Source organism: Narcine bancroftii, chromosome 14 (genome assembly GCF_036971445.1).
Source record: "Narcine bancroftii isolate sNarBan1 chromosome 14, sNarBan1.hap1, whole genome shotgun sequence".
Taxonomy (NCBI): domain Eukaryota; kingdom Metazoa; phylum Chordata; class Chondrichthyes; order Torpediniformes; family Narcinidae; genus Narcine; species Narcine bancroftii.
The window spans coordinates 51,299,460-51,327,226 of record NC_091482.1 but is presented as its reverse complement, the minus strand read 5'-3'; the positions used below and the strand labels follow the sequence as shown (position 1 = coordinate 51,327,226).

Sequence of the window (27,767 nt, the reverse complement as noted above, 5' to 3'; positions counted from 1 at the left end):
AAACCATATGGACTTCCGATTTGCCTTTTAACGGGAGACATGACCCTACTTGCTTCCTTGCATGCAGCTTTGAGTTTCCACGTACCTGATATTCATTCTCTCCACTACTTGCACTGAACTCCTACTCTACCATTTCTCCAGCATTGTCTTTTTCCTTCAACCACTGTGTCTGGAGACGTTCGTGTTTTATTTGCTTCATTTTACATACTCTCCATCTCATTTAGAATGGCACCCACCAAGCACAGTCGTCAAAGCTGAATAAAAGCTTGTCCTTTTGTTTGTCTGCTTTAGAGTCCATATTTGACAGGTTTCCCATTGCTGCATTCTGTTCGCTACCTATCATCAAAATGTGCCTGTTCAAAGCATTGAGTCCACCCTCTCAAATGGGACCTCTGGTACTTAAAATCTTGCTCATGACAGATACAGTACGACATTGCAGCAATGACAATGAGCTGCTTCCTGTAGATGCTGTGTGACCTGCTGAGTTTCTCCAACACTTTTGTGTATCGTATCTGCTTTCTAATGACAGTTCTTTTTACTTAGAAGATTACATGAGCTGGTTACTTGGTTACAAACCATTCCTTGTTTGGAACGTATTTTCCTACTCTACAACAATTCATCAAAAGTTTTGCCTTGGACTTGGAACAATTTTTTTTTATAATCAAAAGTAATACTAATGTTCAGTAAAATCCCCATTATCCGGAATTCAAGCAATCGGCAGCCTCAAACATCTGGCAAAAAAAAATCACAATATAGATAGGTAAAAAATATGAAAGTTTAATATTGACAACCCCTAGCAGTCAGTTTGCCAATCCACACAACATGCAATCTCAAGCAACCGGCAAATTCACTGATTTAGCATCTACTAATCCCCATAGATGCCGGATACTGGGGGCTTTACTGTACTTTCAACAGTTCATTTTATTTAACTTTGATTGATGCTGTCTTCTTGACATTTCTGTTAAATGCTTTGTTTTGCAGTTTGTAAGCGAGAAAATGGGTGGAGCAGAAGGAACAAAGCTAGATGATGATTTTGTAGAGATGGAACGGGTAAGTGAATGCACAGCTATGAAAGAAATATGGTAAATAGTTCAGGGTAAAATTATCAGCATGGAGATTGGACATGGCACATATTATGAAAGTATATCAGATAAACGTTTTTGTAGGTCCTTAGTTTTGTAATTATGATTTCAGATTTATTGTCAGAGTACATACATGACATCACATACAACCCAGAGATTATTTTTCTTGCGGGCGAGGCAGAATTACTACTTATTGGTAATGCAAAAAAAATGTACAAAATGTACACATGCAAACAAATAAAAAATGTAAATAGATAAAGAAATGTTTAAAAAAAACTGATACAGAGAGAATTTTTAAAAAAATCAATGAAGTGCAAAAGTAAGAATGCTTAAATGATCCCTTGATTGAGTTTATTGTTGAGGAGTATGACGGTGTTGTAAACATCACCATATTCTTTCCACCGATTGATGAGAAGAACAAAATTTATTGTGATCACAAGCAGCTTTTCTCTGAATTTCCTTTCAATTCTAAGTGGCTTTTTATGCCAACAGAATGCAGAGCTCCCTGGCAAGAAACCACGGTGGAAACTAATCTGCACAGGGAATAACAAAAGATGAGGAATGATTTGGAGTTTAGGTTCAATCAAATGGCTTGTCTGTGATATAAAACAGAATGTGTCTGAAGGGCTATTTCTGTATCGAAATGTTGCAGGGTTCTGAAGTCACCAACAGAGCAAAGACACAATGCTCTTTTTTTTCTAAAGTATGGGGTGCCACCTGCTGTCTAATCTATAAATCAGATTGATTTCTGATCTAAAAAATGGTTTTGATGTTTAAAATTATTTTTCTATTTACTGAAGACAAAAGAAGATTTTTTTTAAGAATTCTTATTCCCATATTTTGCAAAGCAATTTATTCCCCAAAAGAAGATCATAGGCAATGTCTTCCATCTTTATACTGCCTTTCACACAGAACAATGTACAGAGCACTTCACTGGAACACCTCATCGGCTGGTCAAAGGTTTGGCCAAAGAAATAGATTTTGGGAAGTGCCCTTCCCAATCCCAACCCTAAGAGGATAGGTAGGTGAAGATCTTTGGGAATGGGAGGGGTGAAATTATAAATTGAAGCAATGCTGAAGACATTACTGCCAAGGTAGCACATTTTAAATTGATAATGTTATAGAGACGAGAGTTGCAAGTTGGTTTCAGATTCCTGTGATGTGAGAAGACATTCAGGTGCTTTTTAGAATGATGGACGGATTTTTCTTCCTCCCACGCATGGCCCAAAACATGTTCAGTTGTCTACAACAGTGAGTCAGATGCCTGACATCAGCACCTCGTATTAGTCACTTAACTGGGTTCATTTAAAGTTGGAATAAAAAGATGGTAAACTCAGTGGAACCTGCTCAACTCTATTGTTGATTCTTCAGTGGAATATTTTAAGAATTTTAATGTGCATATGTTGTAAATAAAGTATTAACAGAAAGGCAGGAAGAAGTAATTTACTGGAATGGCCAGCTGTGGAATCCAGCAGAATCACTTCCTGGAACCTCAGAGACGATGTGAAATATACAGGCAATGTTGTCAAATCTGAGGAGAGAAACACAAAAATGCTGGCATCTTCAGCAAACAGTGAAATGATGGAGGCACTCAGTGGGTCAGACAGCACCCGTGGGTAGAAAATGGTCAGTCGACATTTTGGATCGGGACTCCTGATGAAGGCTGAATGGACGAATCCTATTGATAAGGATAGTCTGAGGATGAATCCACAGGTTTTGGGGGATGGTTCCTAAGTGTAATGCTCTGAAGAACCAACCAGGAGGCAGTCTTTTTTAGAAATAGTGCTGGGTAATAGATTAATTAATAATTGTTATCGTTGAACTTGGATTCACAATGAACCTATTGAATATCGAGTATATTGGTCTCTTCCTTTTTTACCCCCCTCAATTTTAGTAGAAGGCTCTTATGGCCCATGAATTCCGTGTTGCTCAATTACACACAATTATTCCACAACCCCTGTACATTTTGAAGGGTGGGAGGAAACACACGCAGACATGGGAGAACATACAAATTCCTAACAGACAGCAGAGGATTCTGGTCTCTGGCACTGCAATCACGTGGCTCTAACCACTTTGCTAACGTCACTGCTCCTGTGTATGTGTTCTACAAAATGAATTATCTTCCTTATTTTAAGAAAAATCAATTATATTTGCTATTAAGACAAAGCTCTGATAATCCACTATCTGATTGATCGGTTCATTGCCCAGTTCACTGAGTAACATTCCCCACACTTTTTTTTAATTTCATGGGGACCAGTTTACTGCTCACTGACCCCATCACAGGAGCATCCAGTCACAGAATGTTTGGTTAACAAGGTACGTTTTAAGAATGAAAGAGGAGCAGAAAGACTTTGGACTTAAAGTCCAAAGCTTAAGTTCAAATCAGCTGAAGGCACGTTGGAGGTCTTAAAATTCAAGATTGCTTAACATTAGCCACAACGTTAGATTATAAATTGGAGAATATTGCAGTGACTGGAGCAAGAATGCAGTGGCATATTGTCTAATTTAATTTCACAACTTTTTGTTTTCTTTTTAAAGAAAATAGAAGCTACAAGTAAAGCTGTGGCAGAAGTTTTGTCTAAAACAACAGAGTATTTGCAGCCCAATCCAGGTATGAAATAGTATTATAAATGACATTTTGCTTTCCATCCTGATTTGCTTTTCGATGAGGCATGGACTTCCATGAATGCTCGGCAAGAGTATTGATCATCAACAATGCAAATAAAAACCTTCAGTAGCTTCACTCTGTATTCAGAGCAATGCCAGATGCTATTTAATGCACAAGTATATTGTACATTTTTATGACAGGTGTTGAATAAAAGGGGTTGGAATTTAAATTTGATTTTTTTTAAACTTGCCCTTATTGCTCATGAACCTGTACCATCCAATTACACCCAATTAATTGACAAACCTGTATGTTTTGAAGGGTGGGAGGAAACCAGAGCTCCCAGATAAAACATGGGGAGAACGTACAAACTGATGACAGCGCCAGATTCGAACCTGGGCCACTGCACTGTAACAGCGTTGCATTAATCGCTACACTAACCTTGGGTATACGCATCATTAAACATCCAGAAACATATTACACATTTGCATCCTGATGGTCCACCTTGTCCATGCCAATCATGATACCTATCTACACCAATCCCATTTGCAAACCCCTTGTTAGCCACAGAAATGAGATGGCCAGATTATAGTTTGCCAAGAAGTATTTAAAAGCAGGTTTCTGGAAAACGGTCTTGGGGACAGATGAGACCAAAATTAACCTGTATCAGAGTGACGGCAAGAGCAAAGTCTGGAGGCATAAAAGAACTACCCAAGATCCAAAGCATACCACCTGCTCTGTGAAGCATGGTGGTGGGAGTGTTAGGCCCTGGGAATGTATGGCTGCCACAGATACTGGCGCACTTATCTCCGTTGATGATATAACTGCTGATAGCAGTAGCAGAATTGATTCTGAGGTGTATAGTAACATCTTATCTGCTCAGTTTGGTCAAATGCCTCCAAACTCATTGGAAGGTTCTTCATCCTACAGCAAGACAATGATCCCAAACATACTTCTAAAGCAGCAAACGAGTTTTTCAACACTAAACACTGGAAAATTATTGAATGGTCAAGCTCGTCATCTAATCTAAATTCAGTTGAGCATCAGCAGAGAAAACTTAAGGGGACAAGCCCCCGAAGCAGGCAGGAGCTGGCAGTAGAAGCCTAGCAGAGCATCACCAAAGAGAGTACTCAGCACTTGGGGATGTCTACGAATCACAGACTTCAAGCGTGCAAGGGATATGTAACAAAGTATTAAACATAACTACTTTAATATCCATTGCTAAGTCTCAAATATTATGGTGCCCTGAAATGAGGGGACTATGTATAAAAAGTGCTGTAATTTCTATGCTGGCAAACCAAAATTTATACCAACAACCTTAAATAAAATCTGGAAAGTGCACATGTGAATTGTTTGATTACAAATTTAAAACTGTGGAGCACAGGGGCAAATAAAGGAAAATATGTCAAAACGTCCCAAACATTATAAAACTCAGTAAGACTTGTGTCAGCCTCCATGGAGAAAGTTCCCATCTCAGCTAGCCTCTCGTAATTCAAGCCAACCAGCCTCTGGAACTTTCCCATGGATTATTTTCTGCACCCTTTCCAGCTTGATGGCTTCTTTCATGTCCTTCGTAGGAATTGTACTAATTAAAAGATGAAATCCAGCTGTAGTTTTCAGCACAGAGAAGTTTGCTTCGAAAGAGCACAGCGACTGAAAATCTGTACGTCTTGGATGTGTTTGCAGGAGGTACAAAGGCTGATCGGTGCATCAAGGTTGTTGAGAGAACCGACTGCCTTTCGATGAAAGAATGTGAAAGCAAGCATTTTCTCAAGATTTTAAAGTGTTAAAAATGAATCAAAGAAAATGATCTCCACATGAATTGTCATTGGGCTTATATTTGCCAAATCGATTGAAGGGAACACACTTGGGTAGTATTAATGTAAAAGAAAATTAGAAAAGGCATGAATTGGGATTAAAGTGAAAGCTAGTGCATCTACGGACAGGATACTTGGCCAGGGTGGTGTGACCATTTCTTTTTAAATGAGCTATTTCTAATCTCTGGCAACCAACCTTTGGCAAATTGCCCTCTGAAACGACTGACTATTAAGCAGAGACCAGAGCCAGTTTTAATTCTTCTCATTTGAAGAAGCTTTGGCCCACATTCAGCCCGGTCCATGAAAACAGGCCAGGCTTCGGATCTTGTTCATCTCACATCAAGAACTCTGTTCTGTACATTGGCGTTTCTGAAAGTGTTGAAAGCAATCATAAATGTAAATGAGCATTTTAATTCATTTAATTCTCAGCCAAGATTTCCAACTGCGTAATACTGGAGAAGTAATTAAATTGTCTTCATCCCGAATGAAGCAGTGATTACCATTTTGTGTCATTCTGGAGATATGGATGGGTAGCTGTACATACTTAATTTCTTAATGTCTTCATTCTCCAGGACATTTAAATTGTTGTCCTGGGAGCAACCAATCTTGGTGACTCTTTGTATAATTGCATGTTAATAACATTACAGTGGATTTGGATCTCCATCAGGTAAATTCCATACACCAGTATATAAATGATCCTTCAGCAGTCTCCTGCTTCATTCAACAACCCACAAAGAGGCCAACTCAATCATCTGATATGGCCATCTTTCCAATCCTATCTTGAGGTGTCATCTTCGTACCACATCCAGTCCTAATCTGCTGCTGTTGCCAAAAAAAAATGTTATCGTCCACATTTATGCACGCTCAAATCTGGCATCTGGAAGATAATACCTTTATTTCCAGTTCTTTGGATGCGCTCCAACTGCACGTTCGATTACATCAAACGTCGGCTTTTCTTTAACATCCCCCGACCTTAATGTTCTTAAAAGTGCAACCATCTGAAATATGAGAAATACGACATCTCCTTCAAGGTTTATTGGTCTCTCTAATCTTCATTGACCACTATTGCTGAATAAGCCATCAGTGCACCTGGATTGTTAAAAAGATCCACACAGTTTAAATTTTTTGCATATGACAAGAAAGGAGGCTTGAACAAGATATCATTTTTAAGAAGTCCTTTTCATTTATGTGTGTGTTTGCTCTAGACAATGCAAATGTCAAGAAATATTGAGTATAATTTTTGCTTTGTTCCACTGTCTCAAGTTGGTAAAATGAAACTAGCAACCCATTATAATCCCAAATGTTTGTGTTTATTAATATCGGTGGAAAGCAATATCAAGCATGCTGCTCTAATCTGATTTCTTCCGTTGAATTTAGCTCAGCTTCTGCCCTCACCTTAACGTCGTCGCAAACTGTTCCAATTCTTGCTGTCAGATTTTTTTTAGAGACTTGGTCGTATTTAAAATTGTTACATGATTTGTTTTCAGATTGCCGGTTTTCTTCTGAAAAAATGCATGAGCTTATTCCACTTTTCCCAGTAAGTCTACCCCTTAGCCCACCCCCAACCCAGCAGCAAAAGTGAAAAATTAATGGCAGAATGCAGGGTTTTTTTTTCAAATTTTAATGCAAAATAAAAAGCATGTTGGAAGATGCACAAACAGCTTTCAAACCTCTTTAGTTGAAGAAAATAACAAAAAAAAAATTAAAATGTTTTTTAAAAATTAAATGTATTATTTTTATTAAATTTAGTCCTATAGCACAGCACAGTAACAGGCCCTTCTGGCTCATGAGCCCATGCCACCCAATTGACCTACAACCCCCTACATTTTGGAGGGTGGGAGGAAACCGAGACACCCAGAGGAATCCCACGCAGTCAAGGTGAGAACGTACAAATTCCTTACAGACAGCACTGGATGGATCGCTGGTTCTGTAACAATGAGGCGCTTACCATGCCGACGATTCGATCATTCTCACAATAAGCATAATTTGAAATCCCCAGAGTAATTGCAGGTTTCTCTGAAGAAATTCTTTTTTTGGCAAACTCATTTGGTAGTTTTTAAGCCGCATTGAAGATTTTTTAAATTATTTGTGTCATTTTGAAGCCTACAGAGCCAAATTGGGAATGCTGAACACTATGTCAAAGATCCGAGGTCAAGTTAAAACAACAGGTTATCCTCAACCTGAAGGTCTGCTAGGTGAATGTATGCTCCGAAATGGAAAGGACCTTGGAGATTATTCCAATTTTGGTGAGTTGATTGGTAACATTCACAGAGTTCTATCATAATATTTATATAGGTCAGATTTATTGTCAGAGTACATAAATGACATCATGTACCACCCTGAGATTCTTTTTTCCTGCGGGCCAGGCAGAATTACCACTTAGTTGTAGTCCAAAAAAGTAACTGTACACAATGTACACATGTAAACAAGCTGTGCAATACAGTGAGAGAGAGAAAAATATCAATAAAATGCAAAAGGATCTTTAAATGAGCCCTGGATTGAATTTGCTGTTGAATTGATAAAGGAATATCATTTATATCAGTCATTTTGGATCCCATTTTTGCTTTAGCTGTGATCCAAATGACTTCTATTGAATGCTTAGAATTTTATTGTGTTACGGAGTCCAGAGGACCCTAAAGACCAGCAGCAATAGAAATGCACCACAACACGGGGTGATTTAAACAAAAGTATTTTTTAATTATATTTGAACAAGAAAACAGAATTAAACTTTAACTTATTGCTATCAACTTACCTAACATACTTAATCTCCCCTCTAATGCTAAGCGCAACATATATTTAAGACTAGAAAAGTTCTTTGGATCACAGTCCAATCTCACTGGTTGCAGGCAATTCTTGTACTGTGCACAGAAGTTAGCATTTTACAAAGTGGTGCTTACCACTCAGGAGGGTTCTTGCTGGTTTTCAGAGAGGGATTCCTTTTCCAGGACATCTGCAACCAATTCCTTCTCAATCAGTCTTGCTGACGAAACTTGACCCCTTCAAGGTTCTCCAGATGATCCTCTTTCTTTCGGGTCACCTTTCAGACTGCAAGTCTTCTCCTTCGACCATGCAGCCTTCCCAAGTTTGCCAACTTGTCCTTCTGGAACTGATTTCTGTGACTCCTCTCTCTCTGTTTAACTCCCTCCCTCTCTGAGAGCAAAACTGTTCTCTGCTGCCTGCAAAGATCTCATGATCCCAGGCAAGCTGTATGTTGCGACATTGTTGCCTTCTGCAAAAGTCCTGCAAAGATTCTGTGTTTTAAAATGTTTGTGTGCAACCTACTCTAATAATTCCTCCCAAACCACCTCAAAATACTATCACAATTGGAATAGAGAAAACTTTTCAAATAATTGTTATGATCATTTATCCAGTCACGTTTCAATAAATATATCTTTATTGTGTGCATTAAAGATGCTTTCTTGATTGCAGTATTTAAGCCTGAGTAGAAATCACAGACATTGAAGAGGATGTGAACCCTAATCTGTACAATCCCATCTGTACTTTTATGCGTTGCTCGGATTTTTTTCTGTGTAGGGCCTGCTTTAGTCGATGTTGGTGAAGCTCTGAAACAAATGGCAGAAGTAAAAGATTCCCTTGATATTGATGTGAAACAGAATTTTATTGATCCACTACAAATTTTACAAGAGAAAGATCTGAAAGAAATTGGAGTGAGTACCCTTCCTCATGATCATAATCTATGTTGCATGAACATCTCTTTTAACATGACGACTTTTAATCAGAGCTCATACTGATTCCGCTAGCAGTGAATTTTAGGAGCTTCATAAATTTGGCTCTTGGATTTATTTCCACAAATAGTTCAGGGACCTTTTATCAGTTACCTGCTGAGCCTTTTATTTAACAAGTTGCTCTCTCATACTAGTGAGGACGTTTTACTCCCCTTAACTCCTGGGGTGAGATCAGATGAAAGGTAAAAATGTTGAAGCGATGACTCCAACTTCAACCAGAACACTGAATTTAATTTAGGCATAAAGCACAGTAACAAGCCCTTTCGGCCCACGAGTCCGTGTGGCCTAATTACACCCAAATGACCTACAACCCCGGTACGTTTTGAAGGGTGGGGGGGAAAGCAGGCACCTGAGCAAACTCATGCAGGCACGGGGAGAATGCACAAACTCCTTAGACAGGTAGCAGAGTTGAACCGGGGTCACTGACGCTGAAACAGCGCTGCACTAACTCTGCTACCCGGTTCTAAATTCCCTTCTTCTGAAGGGAAATCGACCGTTCAAATTTTTATATTGAAAGCTGAATATCTCGTTGAAAATTCAGGGGTAGAAGTAGGTAATTTGGCCCATTGGGCTTGCTGCCACCACTTAGCTGATCTACCCCAGGCCGATCCCTATAGCCCTCAATTCTTTGATCTTTAAAAAATTCACCCATTATCCACTTTAAATTTTTCTCTATGTTGTGGGTAAAGAATTCCATGGATTCTCTCTGAGAAAGGTCATGTTATGTCCCTCTTGTTTGAGACTCTCCTACTTGGGAAAACATTTTAACACCCACCCCATCATTCCCCCTCAAGATCTCGTGTATTTCAATGAGATCACTCCTCATTCTTCAAAAAATTCAAAGAACACAAACCTTACCTACTTGACACATCTTGATAGGATAATTCATTCATCTGAGGAGTAAACTTGGAGAATAAAACACGAATGTTTGAAAACACCGTGATTAAAATAAAAAACAAAATGCTGGAGAAACTGAACAGGTCAAATAGTGTACTTCAGAAAGCAAAGATACGTACGCTATAGGTTAGTGCAGTATAATTTCTTACATCAATTGTATTTAACCCCGCAGAAATTGAAAAAAATTCAACTTAGTCATTCAGATTTGTGCTTTGGGTGTGGTCAAGAAATAGGTACTTTTTTTCATTTGACTTGGACTTGCCCTAAGGTTAAAGGTTTTTGGTCACAAATTAAATTGTTTTTAGAACCGGTATTAAAAGTGAATTTACCTTTTGATCCGTAGCTGTTTTTATTAGGGGATATTAAGTCAATAGCTTTAGGGTTGAGATTGACTATGTATCAAATTGAATTTTTACATTTGTCTCTGGCTGTTTCTAAAAAGTGTTTAGCCATTACTTGGAAATCTGATTTGGTTTTAGGTATGAAAAGATGGCATAATGAAATGAAAGCTTGCATTTCTTTAGAAAGATAACATACAATTTAAGAGATAAATATTTTTTCATTATTAAAGTCTGGAGCCCATATTTGAAAGCCATTGGTGTTAAAATTTGATCTCTTGGTCCTCTTCCATAGATGCATCCAATAAGTTTAAATATGACTATTTGTGGATGATCTCCTTTTTATTTCTTTTGTAGGTGGGGAAGGGAGGAGGGAGGGTATTAGTTGAGTGGTTGGGGAGGATGGTGGGGGGGGGGGGTTATATATAAAAAAAAAATTCATGCTATGTTATGTGATTTTAAATTTTAAATAAAATATATTTTTTTAAAAAAGCAAAGGTGCACAACCAACGTTTTGGGCTTGAGCCAGTCATCAAGATATGAGCAAAATGGTGGAGAGAGGGGTAGGGGAAGACCACAGCCCCACGGGCAGGCAGTAATATGTGAATCAGGGAGGGAGGGCATAATGGAAAACAAGGGGGGGGTGGCTTTGTCGAGGGTGGGGGGGAGGGCGGAGAACCAGAGGAAAGAAGACAGGGGAAGAGAGGGAGAACAGGGAATGGGCTAGCAGAAACTGGAGAAGTCGATGTTAATGCCATCCAGTTGGATTGTGCCCAGATGGAGAGTGCGCTCCATCCCCCCCTTCCCTCTCCATTCACAGCGCCATTACCCTTCCCCTGTTTGCTGGTGTGCCCTCCCTCCCCGATCCACCTGTTACCTCCTGCCTGTGGGACTCTGCTCCCCCCCATGCCCCTCGACCACAACCCCTCCCCCCCATTTATTTTATTCAGCCACCCGTCTACATTTTGCTCATACCTTGAAGGGCTCAAGCCCGAAATGTTGGTTATGTATCTTTGTTATATAAAGTACACTGTTTGACCTGCTCAGTTAACATGGTGCACCTCCTGTGGGCTGCCTCCAAAGCAACTGTATCTTTCCTTGGGTAAGGAACTAAAACCGTATACAGTACTCCAGGTGTGACCTCACCCTGCACCATTGTTACAAAATTCCTGGGTTCAGTATAGAATCAAACAGGAGAGGAACAGGTCCTTTACCCACCAACTCCATGCCAACCATCAAGGACCCATTTATGCAGATTCTGCAATCAACCTTCCCTAATTAACTCCCACCATATTCTACCACCCACCGACATACTAGTGGCCAATTTAATCCATCAATTCTCACATTTTTGGGGTGCGTGGGGAAATGTCTGTGGTCACAGAGAAGTCGTGCAAAATTCCACACAGATAGCACGGGAGATGGAATCAATGCCAGGTCAGTGCAGCTGAGACCTGTGTAAACTCCAATGTGCCAACCTAGTTGAATCCGACATCACGCTCACTGAGGCCACATGTTTATTTGGGGCAGTGTGAAAGTTGTTCATAGGTCATCTTGAGATGATGATGTCGGAAAGACCAAATAGTCGGTCAAGTCCAACCCACACAATGATGTCTAAAATGCCATGACTACGTCATCTGACAACAGAAGGAAAGCCATTTGCTCCATCAAATGCATTCTTGGTCCAAACAGAGCAATCCCATCTCCCCCCACCCCCCCCCTCCCCACATCAATGCATGTGACATATTCTCTCTCTCGTGCTCTTTGACTCCCTGCTACTTACGAGCACAAGGAGGAAGTTACAATGGCTGATAATGCTACATCAAATCTGTGTGATTTGGGTGGAATTTTCCGATTTCCCCCATGGGGTGAGGTGGGGGTCCACAGGGAGACGTGCCAACTCTGAGATCGAGATTGAAATCGGTTCCCTAAAGCTGTGATGGTGGCAGTCTATTTCCAGGGAGAGGCAAATGAATAATTAAACAGTGCAACAAGTGGGGAGAAAATCTATAAAAACAAAATAAAAAAGGCAGGTGCCACAAATCGGAAATAAAACAAGAAGTGTTGGAAATGCTCAGCAGGTCAAACAAGATTTGCGGAGAGAGGGAGGGGAGAGAGGGAGAAGAGGAAGGAGGGGAGGGAGAGAGGGAAGAGTGAAGAGGGAGAGGAGGAGGGAGAGCAAGGGAGGGAAGAGAGGGAGAAGAGGAAGGAGGAGAGGGGAGAGAGTGAAGAGTTAGAGGAGGAGGGAGAGCAAGGGAGGGAAGAGAGGGAGAAGAGGAAGGAGGAGAGGGGAGAGAGTGAAGAGGGAGAGGAGGAGGGAGAGCAAGGGAGGGGAGAGAGGGAGAAGAAGAAGGAGGAGAGGGGAGAGAGTGAAGAGGGAGAGGAGGAGGGAGAGCAAGGGAGGGGAGAGAGGGAGAAGAGGGAGGGGAGAGAGGGAGGAGGAAGGAGGGGATGGAGAGAGAGGGGAGAGCGAGGGGGAGAGCAAGGGGGGAGAGAGGGAGGGGAGAGAGGAAGGAATGAAAAGAGAGGGGAGAGAACAAGAACAATCGTTCATCAAAACACGAGAAAACCTACCCTGGAAAATACTTAAATGAAAAGAGAGAGCAAATCTGAAGAAAAAAAATGTTTCAAAACTACATTCCATGACAAGTGGGCGATTCTTGATGTGTTGTTATATGTATTTATTCAGCATCATTTAAAAAAATTGGAAGGTCGTCGTCTAGATTATGATTACAAAAAGAAGCGCCATGGAAAAATCCCGGATGAAGAGATAAGACAAGCTGTGGACAAATTTGAGGAGTCCAAGGAACTTGCTGAGATCAGTATGTTCAACTTCTTGGAGAATGACGTAAGATCACAAACCACTTTTATTATCAGAACCCATCCCCCAACAAACTTGAAGGCTCACGCACTTGATTTGCTCTGGTTAATCTTAAATCCACAACAGCATCCAAGGGTAGAAATATTTAGTGGAAAGACAAGCGACTATTGAACTGACCCCTATTATTGAACCAAATTTGGCAACCCCCATTGTTCAGGCACCATAGAAAATCACCTGTCACACGTTAGAGGACATGGTTCAAAGGTGAGGAGCAGATTACAGGCTAAATATTTTAGAGTGGCAGCTACCTGGAACGGGCTGCCAGGAGTGGTGGTGGAAGCAGATAGATTTAAGAAGCTTTGACACAGGCTTCTCTCAAGTGTAAGTAGCAGTTTTAATTTGGACACGACTTTCGGCACAGGCTGAAGGGCTTGTTCCTCCTCTGCACTGTTCTATGTTCTAATGTTCATATACACAAGTACAATTTATTTATTTTTATATTTAGACATACAGCACAGAAACAGACCTTTTCGACCCACCACCTCATGCCTCTCAATTACACCCAATTGATCTACAGCCCCCTGTATGTTTTTGTTGAATGGTGGGAGGAAACCAGAGCCCCTAGGGAAAATCCATGCAGACATGGGTACAGACTCCTTACAGCATGGGTTTTGAACCTCGGGCCCAATCGCTGGCGCTGCAACATGATTGCACTAACTGTGCCGGCCTTAGATGTATAGATGGGATCAAAATTGTACTTGTTGTAGCTTCCCAGATACACAAAACACACAGCACTAAGTTCAGATTAATTGTCAGAGCACATAGATGACACTGCATACAATCACAAGATTTTTTTTTTCCCCCTGCAGGCCAGGCAGAATTCCAACTTATCGGTAGTGCAGAAAAATATTGTACTCAAGAAAAGAGAGAAATGTAAACATAAGAGGGGAAAAAAAACCATATTAAAACATTATTCATAATTATAGTGCAGGAGTTAAATGGGAAGGTCACAAGACCTAGGAGCAGAAGATGGCCCATCGAGTCTGCTCTGCCATTCTAACATAAGCTGATCCATCCTCTCACTCAGCCCCTCTCCCCGTAGCCCTTGTGGCCCTGACAAAGTAAAGACCTGTCAATCTCTATGTTAAATAAACCCAGCCACCTGTGGCACCAAGTTCCACAGATTCACGACCCTCTGGCTAAAGAAAATTTCCCCCCCCTCTGTTTTAAATTTATCCTGAGTTGGGACCTGATTATTTCGGCTCTGAATCCAGCTGTGACCCTCTCCCTGATTATCAATACTGTGTCTCCCCCTCTTTTACCTCTTTATCCCATCCAAATCTGGGAACATTCACCTGCTATTCCTTTCCCTCTTGCAGCCTTGTCTGTGTAATGATCACAGCACCATACTTCCAAGTACAGATCCAGGTAGTGGGTTCATTAAAAATTAAAATAACCATACTTCATCCCCTCAGTCCTGCTGTGTTCAACAATCAGCTGTCCAGTTCTTTCAGGCTTATTTGCTCTGAAATCTGTCATCCCCTCAACACCTTCACCTACCGCGCTACTGTTCAGATTCCCTCCCAAATTGCATTAACAAACCGAGGGAGACTGGAAATCTCCCTGGTAGCTCATCCTGCAGAAGGAGCAAATCTGTCCTGACTGAAATCCCCAGTGCCAAGCCTGAAATGCAGAAGACCTTCCCTGAACTTGCCTAACTCTCTTCTCAGCCCTCTCAAGCCACAGCCTCCACAATTGTCCACCAAGCACAGCACCTACTCTCCATCACTACCACTCCCAAGTTGGCTGCACTGCTATCCCTAATCTCTTATTGGCTGTTATGCTTCAAAGAACCAATCAGCAGCAAGCTCCGCCTCCTCTCTGTTCAAACCACTCAGCTCTTCTCCCAAACCCCAAGCATATGAGCATGAACTTCATTCCATTGTTGTTACCTTTTCCTCACAAGCCAATCAATTCCCTTCACTTAGCACAATCCTGTTTAAGTGCTAGTGATGCGGGTTCGAATCCCGCGCTGTCTGTAAGGAGTTTATACATTCTCCCTGTGTCTGCATGGGTTTCCTCCCACCCTTCAAAATGTATAGGGATTGTTGGCCACTTGGATGATACAGACTCGTGGGCAAGAAGGGCCTGCTACCTGCTACATGTCTAAATTTTTAAAACTAAATTAATTTTTTTTAAATTAATGTAAAACTTTTTAAAAATTAAAATTCAACAGCCACCTTCCGACATTTAAGGGTTAATTTCCAGTGAATAATGAACCAACGAGGAACATTTTTGGTGTGTAGAAGGAACTTAGAACAACTGGGTGAAATCGATGGGATCGTGGGGAGAATAAACAAACTCTGCACAAATAGCAGCTAGGATCAGGATCGATCCTGGATCTGTGCTGAAACTCTAGTCCCACTGCTGCAGTTATGTCCTCGATTTGAGGCGGTTATCTTCCAACATCACAACCGCCTTCCTCTGTCATAGATACAACTCCACCCGTAATTGTTTATCAGAGCTCCTGGCTGGATGGTAACACTAAAATGAGGGCCTTGCTCAGCCATGAGGTCGGTACTGCAGTACAATCCTGCATCCTCCAAATGAATATGCAGTTTAAGCTGCGTGATGTATTCTGAATCTGTCCCACTTAGGATGATATTGATGCCACTCATCACAGCGAAGGTTGTTCACACTGTACCATGGGATAGTGTAGTGGGCATGAATATGTTTTTAATCTAGTCTTCATGCTGAGGCTATACTTTTGTAAGGAGTTTCAGGAGATTCAATATGACATCGAAGACAGTTCTACAGATGGAGAGCTTCTGACTGGTTCCATCACTGCCTGGTATGGAGGTGCCAATGCACAGGAGAAGAGCGTTGTGAACCTGGCCAGCACCATCATGGGCACCAGTCTTCACTCCATCGAGCCCATCTACAAGAGGTGGTATCTTAAGAAAGCAACCTCTCTCCTCAAAGACTCCCACCACCCAGGCCATGCCCTCTTCACTCTGCTACCGTCATAAAAGGTACAGGTACCAGAAGAGGGCACAAGGGCAGCTTCTTCCCCTCTGCCATCAGATTACTGAATGATCAATGAACCACAGACGCTGCCTCACTTTGTCTTTTTCTTTTTATTGCACTATTTTAATTTATTCTTTAAGCAAGTTTCTACAGATGTTTGCATTGTGACGCTGCCGCAAAACAACGAATTTTGTGGCATGTTCATGACAATAAATCCTGATTCTGAAGCAACTTTATTTTCCCTGTAGGTTGAGCAGATAAGCCAGCTGTTAGCTCTGGTGGAAGCAGCATTGAACTATCATAAAGAATCCACTACAATTCTGGAAGAGCTTCAGAACACACTACAGAACAGGTGAAATTTTATACGTGTTCGCTACTGATCAATGAAGGATGCAGGGTTCAAGCGTGGTTCTCTGATGGTTTAAAATCGAGAAGCAAGTACAAAAGATGAAGACTAGCCCTGGTCCTTTTGGAAAGAAGAGGCTTTTACTTTTTGTGGTAGTTGATGAAAACTTGTCGTCAAAAAAAAGTTATTGATTATGAGTAAGCCGTCCATTGGTGTGTTGCCAGTTGGCTATAGTGCACTGATAGGTACGTTGGGGGTTTTCAGAACTGCATATGGTACACTTTAGAATTGCAAATATATCTATTTTGAGCAAATGTGTACAATATTTTCTTCAATATGTGTACGTCTTTGTAATATTGTGTGGTGGTGTTTTTCACCTTAACACAAGAAACCCACATGGTCATGAGGAGAACGTCCAGACTCCTTTCAGACAGAGTCAGATTCCAAACCAGAGAAAGTAATTCCTCTCTATCTATCATCTCGTTAACATTAATACACCTCACTTCATTAAACCTCCAACCAAAGTTTAAAAGTTTAAGACTTGTAGTGTTAGCTGAATAGAAGTCCATACCATAGTTCTCAAGGCCCGTAGAAATCCTTTCTAAAGTTTGAAAATTCCAACTTCTGCTTTAGAGTAGCTTTACGAATAAATAACTTGTTAAATAATGCACATTAAATGTAACCAGACAAAACCAAGACCAAACTTAATAAGCAATGACGACTTTGAAAAATGTGGAAGGTGCCTTTATTATTTTGGCAGTGGTTTATTCAGAGTGCAGCTCAATAACGCCAGTCACTATATGCAATTGTTGAACCTTGAGACCACCCCATCTGGAGTTCAGCATTTACTGTTGAGCACCATGTCTCAGGAAGAATAAATTGGCCTCAGAGGGGTGATGTCACAGGCTCACTGTCATGATTCCGGGATGTTCGTGACTGATCTGCCCCAGTTCCTCTGAGAGCTAAATTATAAACTTTGTTTGAGGGTTGAATGAACTGAGGTGCATTAAATGTGAACAAGGTGAGATTTGATAGAAATAAATTAATTCTTCCTCTGGAGGGAATTGCAAAGAGAAGCAACACAGTCAGTATGATGCTATTACAGTGGCACCAACCTGGGTTTGAAACCTGAAAGGAGGCTGTACTTTATCCCCACTTGGGATGATATTGATCGTCACAGCAAAGGTGTTCACACTGTACCATGGGATGATGTAGTGGGCATCAATATGGGTTTCCTCCCAGATTCCAAAGACCTACAGGGTTTGTAGGCTAATTGGTCTCATCAGTGTATTTGGGCAGTGCGGATCATGGGCTGGAAGGGCCTGGCACCATGTTTCTGTCTCTAAAAATTTAAGAAGAATATTTGAACCAGATGATTAGGGAGTCCAGCTCGGAAGTGCATGGTCTCACAGAAGGTGAAGATTTGAAAATCACCTCCCAGAAGACTCTGTCTTCTAGCACATTGGGATTCCCAAAACTGAACCAAAGCATGTGTTTTTTTTCTGTAAATTTTGATAAAGATATTAAAATATTTGGAGCTATCGAGGGTAATCGGGATTGAAGGGCTTTTCAGCTCCAAACCAGCTGAATGGCAGAACTGAACAGTCTCCAATAGTTCCTAACAGTCAGAAATTGTGCAGGAAATAAATATCTCAACTGCTCTCTCAGCAGGCAAATAAACTTTCTCAAAATGTATACACCAAGCAGTATTTTTAAACTCTGTATTTCTCTTTAAGAATAAATACAGCCTCCAGCCAGCCTTTTCTTTTTAAGATATTTTTATTGAAGTTTGCAATAATCAAACAATACCATCACTGGTATATTGAGATACAAGTTACTAAAAAAAGAGGAAAAAAAACCCATTAATTCAAAGTCCCGACCATTATACAGGTTTGAAAAGAAAAACAAACATGTGGGTATCAAGTGGAGACAACCTGGAAATAGACTGCTGAGCATCAAATCTTTTAACAACCCTAAAACTTTAGTTTGTGGTCCATAAAAGGGCCTCATGACTTTAAGAAATTGGTATTTGTATCTTTAATAGCATATCTATTTTTTTTTCTAAACTTAAACAAGATATAATATCATTTAACCATTGTGTATGTGTAGGTGGAGTATTATCTTTCCGCTTAATCAAAATTGCACGTCTGGCTATCAATAAAGTAAAATTCGGTTTGGAGTTGAAGTCAATAAAACCTCGTCATCTTGAAATGATCCGAAGAGAGCAATTAAAGGGCAAGGTTCCAATTTAACCATGAGAATCACCGAGAATGTTTGAAAAATATCTTTCCAATTTTTTTCTAAATTAGGGTAAGTCCAAAACATGTGATTCCAAGAAACCTCAGCAATTTTACATTTGTCCCATAGAGGGTTTATATCAGAATAAAAACAAGAAAATTTAACTTTAGATATATGTACTCTGTGAACCAGTTTAAATTGCAATAAGCAATGTTGTGCACAAAGGGAGGTCGTATTAATCAAATTACAAATGGAGCCCCAAACCTCATTAGAGAATGAAAGATTCAAATCTTGTTCCCAGTCTCTCTAGATCTTAACTAATGAGGCCATTCTTAAATCAAGCAAAATGCTGTAAATAAGAGATATTGAACCTTTGATGAGAAAGTTGTAAATCAAGAATATTTGCCTCGGGAATTTGCAGAAAGTCAGGGATCTGAGATTGAACAAAACGTCTAATTGGTAAATATCTTTTTTTAAAAAATGAGTGTTGGGTAAATTAAATTTTACCACCAATTATTCAAATGAAGCAAAATTGTCACAAATTAAAAAGTGACAATTTTTAAAACTCTTATATTTCTCTTCAAGAATAAATACGGCCTCCATCCATCCGAAGCGTGATTTCAAACCAAAGCCTGCAGTTGCTTCATCTTTTGAGCCCAGTGATAACCAGCATCACAATGGTCTTTCATACAATTCCTCATTCAAATCATCAGGTAGGAATGCTTGCTTTTGAATATTGGAGTGAAGCTTTGTGGATTTGTGAACATGCCACATAATTGGTTTGTCAGATAAGAGATGGAACCAAACCAAATTAACGAATGTAAATAATGTTTCCCGCATTACCTTTCTAAAGTTTGCGTATCAGGTCCTAAAAATATATTTTCGATACAGGTACTCGTCAAGTTTATTGTCCTCTGATTGTACAAGTACAACCCGACGCAAAACAGCATTCTCCGGTCCTCGGTGCAAAACACACAGATGCACACCAGACATAACACGCAAACACTAGATATGCAGGACAAATATTTTATCCATACGAATAAATAAAAATTATTTTGTACATATGAAAGTCTGATGGTTAATTTAAGCAGTTCGTTTAGTCGTTTTGTACATGTGTGTGCCTTGGAGGGTCAGTGTGAGCATTTCTCTTGGCCGTTCAACATTCTCACTGCCCGTGGGAAGAAGCTGTTCCTCAGCCTGGTGGTGCTGGCTCTGATCCTCCTGTATCTCTTCCCCGATGGGAGATGCGGGGCAGAAGGGGTCCTCAAGAGTTTTACGCGCCCTCTTCAGACTACGATCCCAGAAGATCACGTTGATGGGTGGAGGAGAGGAGAGGAAGGGACATATTGTGATTATATCACAATATTATATCATCATGGTAAAAGTTAATTTAATTTTGGATTCAATGTCCTATTATTAATTGTGACAAACCCATGTACTCTGATTTGTATTGGCTGGCATTATACCTTGACTATCCTGCATGCTTAATTGCTTGTTTCCCCTTGTTATCATTTAGCTAAACCTACCCTATTCAGGTTTCTTCGCAGGTCAAAGCACACATGTTCACCTTGTGAGTAATTTTCATGAGCCTGTGTGTGTGTGTGTGTGAGATGCACTCCAGTCTCTGCATGCTTGAAAATCATGATCACCCCTCCCTCCAAATTTCCCCATGCATTTAGATTAATTACTAATTATTGTCAGATTACACTGTACTCAAAAGGTTTGCTTCCTGAAACAAATTGGGGATTATGATTAGACACAAAGATAATTTCAGATTTGCTGTATCACATAGGAAGTTAGAGAAACACTAACTTATATTGAATTTGCCACGTCTAATCACATAATGATGCTGACACATTGCATTAGTTCAACTGACCTAATAACGTTTTGCCTCAGATTTTCATTTGTACTCGGCATCTGATGCCTCTCATGTCAGTGTCCAACCATAGTCGGTCAGCGTTGCTTTCCATGGTCGCAATGACCTGGTGGAACCTTTCACCGTGTCTGTCACTGACTGCACCAGGATCAGCTGGGAAGACGTCGAGGTGTGAATGCAGGATATGACACATTGCACTTCTTGGTTTTTTTAATGCTTGAAGTAGATTTAAATCACAAAAATAAGTTATAATCTAAAAAAGAAACAGTACATGATAGGAAAATGTAAGATGATGTTTGTGATCAACAGGCCAAAATGCATGGAATACACCCAGAAGTCTTCAGGAAGCAAAATCTTAATTGTCCAGTGTTATCAACTTTGTGCTTTAAAAACTGTGTGCATTCTTGCAGACATATTAACAGGTTGGCTATCTATTCTTAGTGGTCTCTCAGGAATTCATTATAAAGGATTTTAACCTAATTTTCTTTTTTTTAAATATTTTGGTCCATTCTCATGATAATTAAAGGGTAATAAAATGTAAAGAGGACGCTTTAATATTGCTCTTACTGTTCCAAGATATTTGAGCATAGCTGTTTATGATCTGTTATGTTATTAACGTTTGGATTTGTAAATATTAAAATAGAAGACTGGCTTGGAAAATGATGGCAATGTAACGTAGGCACAAGGCAATCAATGCATTTCCTTGAGCCTCTTTCCATCAAATGCAGTATTTTTCTAATAAATACACAAAAGTACCACAGGAACTCAGCCAGTTCCACAGCATCTATAGGAGGTAAAGATGTATAACAATATTTTGGGCCTGCGCCCTTCCTCAAAGAACGCTGCATGACCGGCTGAGTTTCTCCAGCAATCCTGTGTACAATTACAACCTCTGCAGGCTTTCTTGTTTCACGGTATTTTTTTTCTCTCTTGCCTTGCCATAAAATACGTTGCATATCACAGCTACCCAATTTCCAAACGCACGCAATTTACTGACGAATTCACTTTCTCCCCCCCCCACCCACCCCGCCTCATAACGTGCAGCTTCCACCACGCAAGTGGATCAGCCTTGCTGTAAAGCTCTCTATGACTTTGATCCGGAAAATGACGGGGAACTTGGATTCAAGGAAGGTGATATCATCACCCTGACAAATCAGATCGACGAAAATTGGTTTGAAGGCATGTTGAATGGCGAGTCTGGGTTCTTTCCCATTAATTATGTTGACGTCATCGTTCCGCTGCCGCAGTGAAACTGAGCCCATTTTGTAAATTTTTTGGAGATCAGCTTGGGCTAAAGGCTGATTGAACACAAACATTTCATCAGTGTGGCATTCTGTGAAAGCCTTGCTCTTTGACTTTTGTATACGTGTTCTATTTGTCTATTTATTTTTTTACATGTTCCATTTGTATTGAAAATGTTTATGTCTTTTGCTACAAGAGTAAATGCAAATCTAACCTATTTCTGCCATGAAGTTTACAGTTTATAAGTATAAGGCTGCATCTATTTAACTTTTATTTGTGCTCTGAATCGTCTGTGGCTGATTACAGTGGGAAAACTTTTTCTATGTCATTGTAATGAAGAATATTCTTGATACAGTTTAATTATTGTGGCTATAATTAACTGTTCTTAACTTTTTAAGATTCTGACGTGTTCTTCAGCCATTTTATCTGGCAGTGTAATTTATTGTTAAGCAAAAGGATGTCATAATAAATGTGTGAACAAAAACGTAACTTCTGTAGCATTAGATTTTGTCACACACCTATTTGCATTTGATGTATTTTAATTAATTGTAGTGGGGGGGAAAAGAGTCTTTTTATTCAGGATTCATCTGAGAACCACTCTCTGTATATAAGAATGCACAACGCTCTGGCTTTTTGTCCAACATCAGCAAACCTTCTCCTGGCTTGTGAAAACCTGACAGTTCCTAATGTGAAAATGATCACTTTTCGGAGAGCTGATGCCCAGTGTGGTTCGTTTCCTGAGCTGTAAAGTAAAAGGACATGGGGGTGGATGCTGAAGGAGTCCAATCAAACATTGGAGATCTGAAAATGAGAGGGTATCTCCTCCATCCCCTTCTTCAACAACGGGCAGGGGTCGAGATGAGCTGAAGAGTGGAGGGAGATGGAAACCTGCCAATAAAGCAAAATCAAAGACCCTGCTGATCTTTTTATCTTCTGTCCCACTCATTTTACTTGTTTTTGAAAAGGTTTAAATCTGGCTTTATCCTTTCCAGCTATATGTTTGCCAGATGAGTTGCAAACTCTTGAAGGAAGAGGGCTGGGAGTGATTTAAATTCTTTGGGACTCCCTTCCTCTCCATCCTGTGATGCTTTTCCCTGCATCTAAAGGAGGTGCAGTGCCTGTCTTTCACCTTCTTTCTCGCCACCATCCAGGGACCCGCGCAGGTGAGCCAGCCATTTGCATCACCTCCTCCAACCTGATCTATCAGGCTGTGCGCTCAAAAAGGGGCCTCCTATACATTGGTGGAACCAAGCGTAGATTCAATGATTGCACCTGCACTCTGTCCACAATAGCTACCTTGAGCTACCGGTTACATGTCGTTTACACTGTCCTTCCCACTCCCACACTGACCTCCCTGTCCTTGGATCACACCATTGTTACAGAGAGGGCAAGTGCAAACTGGAAAGACAACATTTCATATTCCACTTGGGTCATGGACAACCTTGTGGTGTGAACATTGAATATGCCAAATTCAAGTATCCTCTGCCCCGCTGCTCTCCTCCAACACGCTCACCTGTACACCTGGTCGTCTTCTCCCTGCGTTCACTCTCTCCCTCCCACTGCTTCCTGCAGCCCATTATCCTCTACCCTCCCCTCCCCTCTGGTTCATCATATCACCTGCCATGAGAATCCTTAGGCCTCTTCTGTCCTCCGAGTAAAAACAAAGCCACAGATGCGAAAAATACGAAATATTTTTTTTAAAGTGAAGGGGGTGAAAAATTAGGAGATATCAGAGATAAGTCTTTACACAGAAAACTGTGAGTGCCCGGAATGCCTTGCCAGGGGTGGCAGTAGATGCTGGAATAATCGGGGCTTTTAAGAGAATCTCCTGAGCGTAAAGCCCTGAAAAAGGTAGCGGATGCAGCCCAGGACATCACAGACAAAACCCTCCCCACCATTGAGAACATCTGCGGGGAACAGGTACATGGATGAAAGAAAAATAGAGGATTACAAGTTAAGAAGGGTTTTGTTTATTTTTTGGCAAGGATATTTAGGTTGGCATAAAATCGAGACCCGAAGGGCCCTGTTCTGTGCTGGAGAGTCCTATGTTCTATACTGGAAACATTCAGCATTTCAGATAACATTTCAAATTTATTGTCAAGAGTGACATCACATAAAATCCTGAGATTCTTTTTCTTATGGGTGAGAAAGAATTACCGCTTATTGGTAGTGCAAAAGAAACTGTACACTATGTACTCGTATAAATAAAGAAACTTAAGCAAACTGCAATACAGAGAAAGGGGTAAAAACAATAAAGTGCAAAAGCTAGAGTTCTTAAATGAGTCCCTGAGTGAGTTTGCTGTTGAGGAGTCTGATGGTGGAGGGGAAGCAGCTGTTCCTGAACCTGGTGGTTTGAGTCCTGTGGCACCAATACCTCTTTCCTGATGGCAGCAGCGAAAACAGAGTGAGCGCTGGGTGATGTGGATTCTTGATGATCGCTGCTGCACTCCGATGGCCGTGTTTCCCGCAGATGTTCTCGATGGTGGGGAGGGTTTTGTCTGTGATGTCCTGGGCTGCATCCACTACCTTTTTCAGGGCTTTACGCTCAGGAGTTATAGGTTTTCCCGTAACAGGCAGTGGTGCACCCGGTCAGCACACTTCCCAGGACATTTGCCAGGGTTTCCAATGTAATACTAAACCTGAGGAAGTAAAAGGCACTGATGTGCTTTCTTCATGAAGCCATTGGTGTGTTGGGTCCAGGAAAGTTCCCCCGAGGTGATGACTCCCAAGAGCTTAAATTGCTCACCCTATTCACCTCTGATCACTGGATCTGTGAAATAAAAAAGACTGTCATTGGATCTGAAACCATTCTCCTCCCTCCCAGAAGTGACTTCAATAGAAAGTACTCCGCTCATGATACAAATATCACTGTCAAGGGTGGTACCCAGTACGTCAAGCTAATTCCCACTTTCAACCAGTAGTGTTGACAACATCCATTTCTGGCTGAGTGAAATGGCCTCCCTCACTTATCACGTTCACCTCGGCAAATTCTGGATATCGCACATTAAAATGAGATGAGTTTGTAAGCATGTTGCCATGGAAACTAGCGTCACTTTAAACCAACAATCCCTTTCCAGTGGAAAAGCAATGCAAATGCACCACCTAAGAAGCACAGATCAGAAAATAATGGGACAGACAATTCACAGGCACTGAGCTGCGGTTCCTCCACTGAACACTAGAGGGATGCACGACACCAACTTATTTGGGCAAGCTCGTCATTGACCATCTCTCGCCTAGCCCATTTCCCATGAGTCTTCGGGTTCAGTTTTAACCATGAAATGGCGGAGGAGCAATATTGTCCTTGCTGATGTTGGAGGCTGGCCAGAGTGGATTGCTGAGACAACTGACCAGCAAATGGGGACTTCTGGTTGGAGACTGCAGATGGACCAAGGTGGGGTGGGGGGAGTTGGAGGGAGAAGGAGGGTGGAAATGATGAGTGGGGTTGGTCCCGACAAATAATTGTATCAAACCTGATGTGGCCACTTTCAGCCAGACAAACCTCCTATCAAGCCTGAAATATGGATTATCCTTTACTCCCTAATAGCTACTGAGAATTCTGCAGACTTTGCTGTTTAACTCCATTCAGCTGCTCCACTCTTTTCGAAGGGAATTGTGTGAGAGTCTCTCCAACGTATTTAAGGCAGAGATTGACAGGTGTTGGATCAGTCGGGGCATCAAGGGCTACGGGGAGAAAGCCTGGGAGTGGGGCTGAGTGAGGGGATGAATCAGCTCATGATGACTTACAATGGTGGAGCAGACTTGATGGGCCTGCTTCCGCTCGTATATCTTGTGACGCTTCACCTCTGCAATCCCTGCTGCTCGCAAGCTCCACCATTGTACTGTCAGACTCACTGCCACAGCTTCGTTTACCTCTTTCCTCTTAGCCTATGCTCCTTGCGATGCATTGTGGTAACAGGAAGCAGATGCAAGATTTGAAAGACTAAACAACAGGCTTTATTCTACTTAAAGTCTACTTATAGTTAGCTGCAACTCCGTGTGACTGACCTCGAGGGGCCTGGTGTGGCTTATATCCCAGGTGGATGATTGGCAGCCAGCTGGATGGGGCTTGGTCCATTGAAGTCGGCTGATTGACAGCCGGCCAGGTGTTGTCTGTCCTCTGGTGATCTTCCTGCAGGTGCACAGGTTGCCCCCTGCAGCAGGCTAGTGGTGTATCACCACACTCCTTCCCCTGCCACTTCCGCCATCCACTCCTTCCAGCACCACCACCCCTCCCCCCCCCCCCCCATTTTATCCATACTCCGGCATTGTTGTTTTGCTAAAGACCTTAATGAAGGACTCAGGCCCAAAACATTGGTTACCCTTGACTTCTCCAGTTGACTTCATGAGTTTCTCCAGCATGTTTCTGCATTGCACGTATTGAATCCGCTGTTTTCAAACCCGGGTGGCGAACTACTAGGCTAACCATGATGTCACAGAAAAGACCTGTCAGTGAGCTGCAGGAGTTAGTGCTGGGCCCACAACATACAATTAACGATTCAGAGGAGGAGACTGAGTGCAGCGCATCTAAGTTTGCTGAGGATACTAAATTGAGTGGAAAAGCAAATTGCGCTGAGAAGGCGGAGATCTGCAGAGAGATACAGAGTGGTTAAGTGAGAGGGCAAAGTTACCAGGAGATTGGTCAAAGCAAGGTTCTCCAGTTGGAGGTGGTTAGCTCGGTACTATTAAAGCTCCAGTGACCCTGATTCAACTCAGCCACTGTATATAAAGAGTTTGAACGTCCCCCCGTGACCGCATTGTATTCCCCCCGTATTCCAAAGACTTACTGAATAGTAGGTTCAATTGGTCACATGGGTGAAATTCGGTGGCTCAAGCTTGTGGGCTGGAAGGGCCTGTTACCGGTCTATATCTCCGAATTAAAACAGGAAGTTTAATAGAGTAGCTACCAGTCAGGCAAGCTATGATTTCTCGTTGTGGTCACACGCTGTTTGCTTCACCTCATTAACCTTACCTGCTGCATCAGTGGTTATCTTCATATTTTTCATTGCCAATTGATCTAGCTGTGCAAAAAAAAAACACAAGTTGGGAAGATGCAGAAATGGCCAGATCCACTGACCATTAAATGCTCAATTTCCGAACAGAAAATCCTTGCTGACCCCTTGAGAATAAATAGCATAATAATTTCAGAGCAAAGAGGTCCAAGAAGATCATACAAATGCATAGAAAGTTGAATCAGAATCGGGATTTATTGTCACGAACAAGCCACAAAATTTGGTGTCTTGCGGCAGTGTTTCATATTATAACTATCTTGCAACATTACCATAAAAAGTAAAATTAATAGTGCATGACAGTGTCTTTGTTTCATTGGTTACTGATCATTCAGGAAGCTGATGGAGGCGGGGAAGAAGCTGTCCTTGTGCCGCTGAGTGCTCATCTTCAGGATCCCCCGATAGTAGCAGAGTGGCCAGGGTGGTGGGGGGATCTTTGAGGTTAGATGCTGCTTTTTTAAGACACCGCCTCATGTAGATGTCCTCGATGGAGTGAAGTCTGGTGCCTGTGATGTCGCAGGCCGAGCTAACAACCCTCTGGAGTTTATTCTTGTGCTGAGATTTGGCGCCTCCACACCAGGCAGAGGTGCAACCAGTCAGAAAGCTCTCCACGGTCCACCTGTAGAAGTATGTCTTCAGTGACATACCGAAGTTGATGAGTATTACCACTCCAGCTGAGAAAATAGAAACAGAAAACTTAGAAAATAGGGGCAGGAGTCGGCTGACGAA

The 27,767-nt window shown here is 41.4% G+C and overlaps 1 protein-coding gene across 12 annotated transcripts in view; it reads left to right on the top strand.

Annotated features, from left to right (window-relative positions):
* The window catches only part of sh3gl3a (SH3-domain GRB2-like 3a), a 124,880-nt gene that overhangs the window by 94,620 nt on the left and 2,493 nt on the right, over positions 1-27,767 (top strand). For 9 of the 12 annotated variants that reach the window (XM_069911181.1, XM_069911177.1, XM_069911183.1 and 6 more), the window contains 9 exons: positions 982-1,050; positions 3,621-3,693; positions 7,607-7,750; positions 9,039-9,172; positions 13,172-13,330; positions 16,579-16,682; positions 19,500-19,627; positions 20,431-20,484; positions 21,835-22,521. In XM_069911181.1, the coding sequence (XP_069767282.1) occupies positions 982-1,050; positions 3,621-3,693; positions 7,607-7,750; positions 9,039-9,172; positions 13,172-13,330; positions 16,579-16,682; positions 19,500-19,627; positions 20,431-20,484; positions 21,835-22,040 (1,071 nt within the window). In that variant the 3' untranslated portion in view covers positions 22,041-22,521. Of the gene's footprint in view, positions 1-981; positions 1,051-3,620; positions 3,694-7,606; positions 7,751-9,038; positions 9,173-13,171; positions 13,331-16,578; positions 16,683-19,499; positions 19,628-20,430; positions 20,485-21,834; positions 22,522-27,767 lie in introns of those variants that run through there. The other 3 variants (XM_069911187.1, XM_069911179.1, XM_069911188.1) reach the window with 3 other exon arrangements.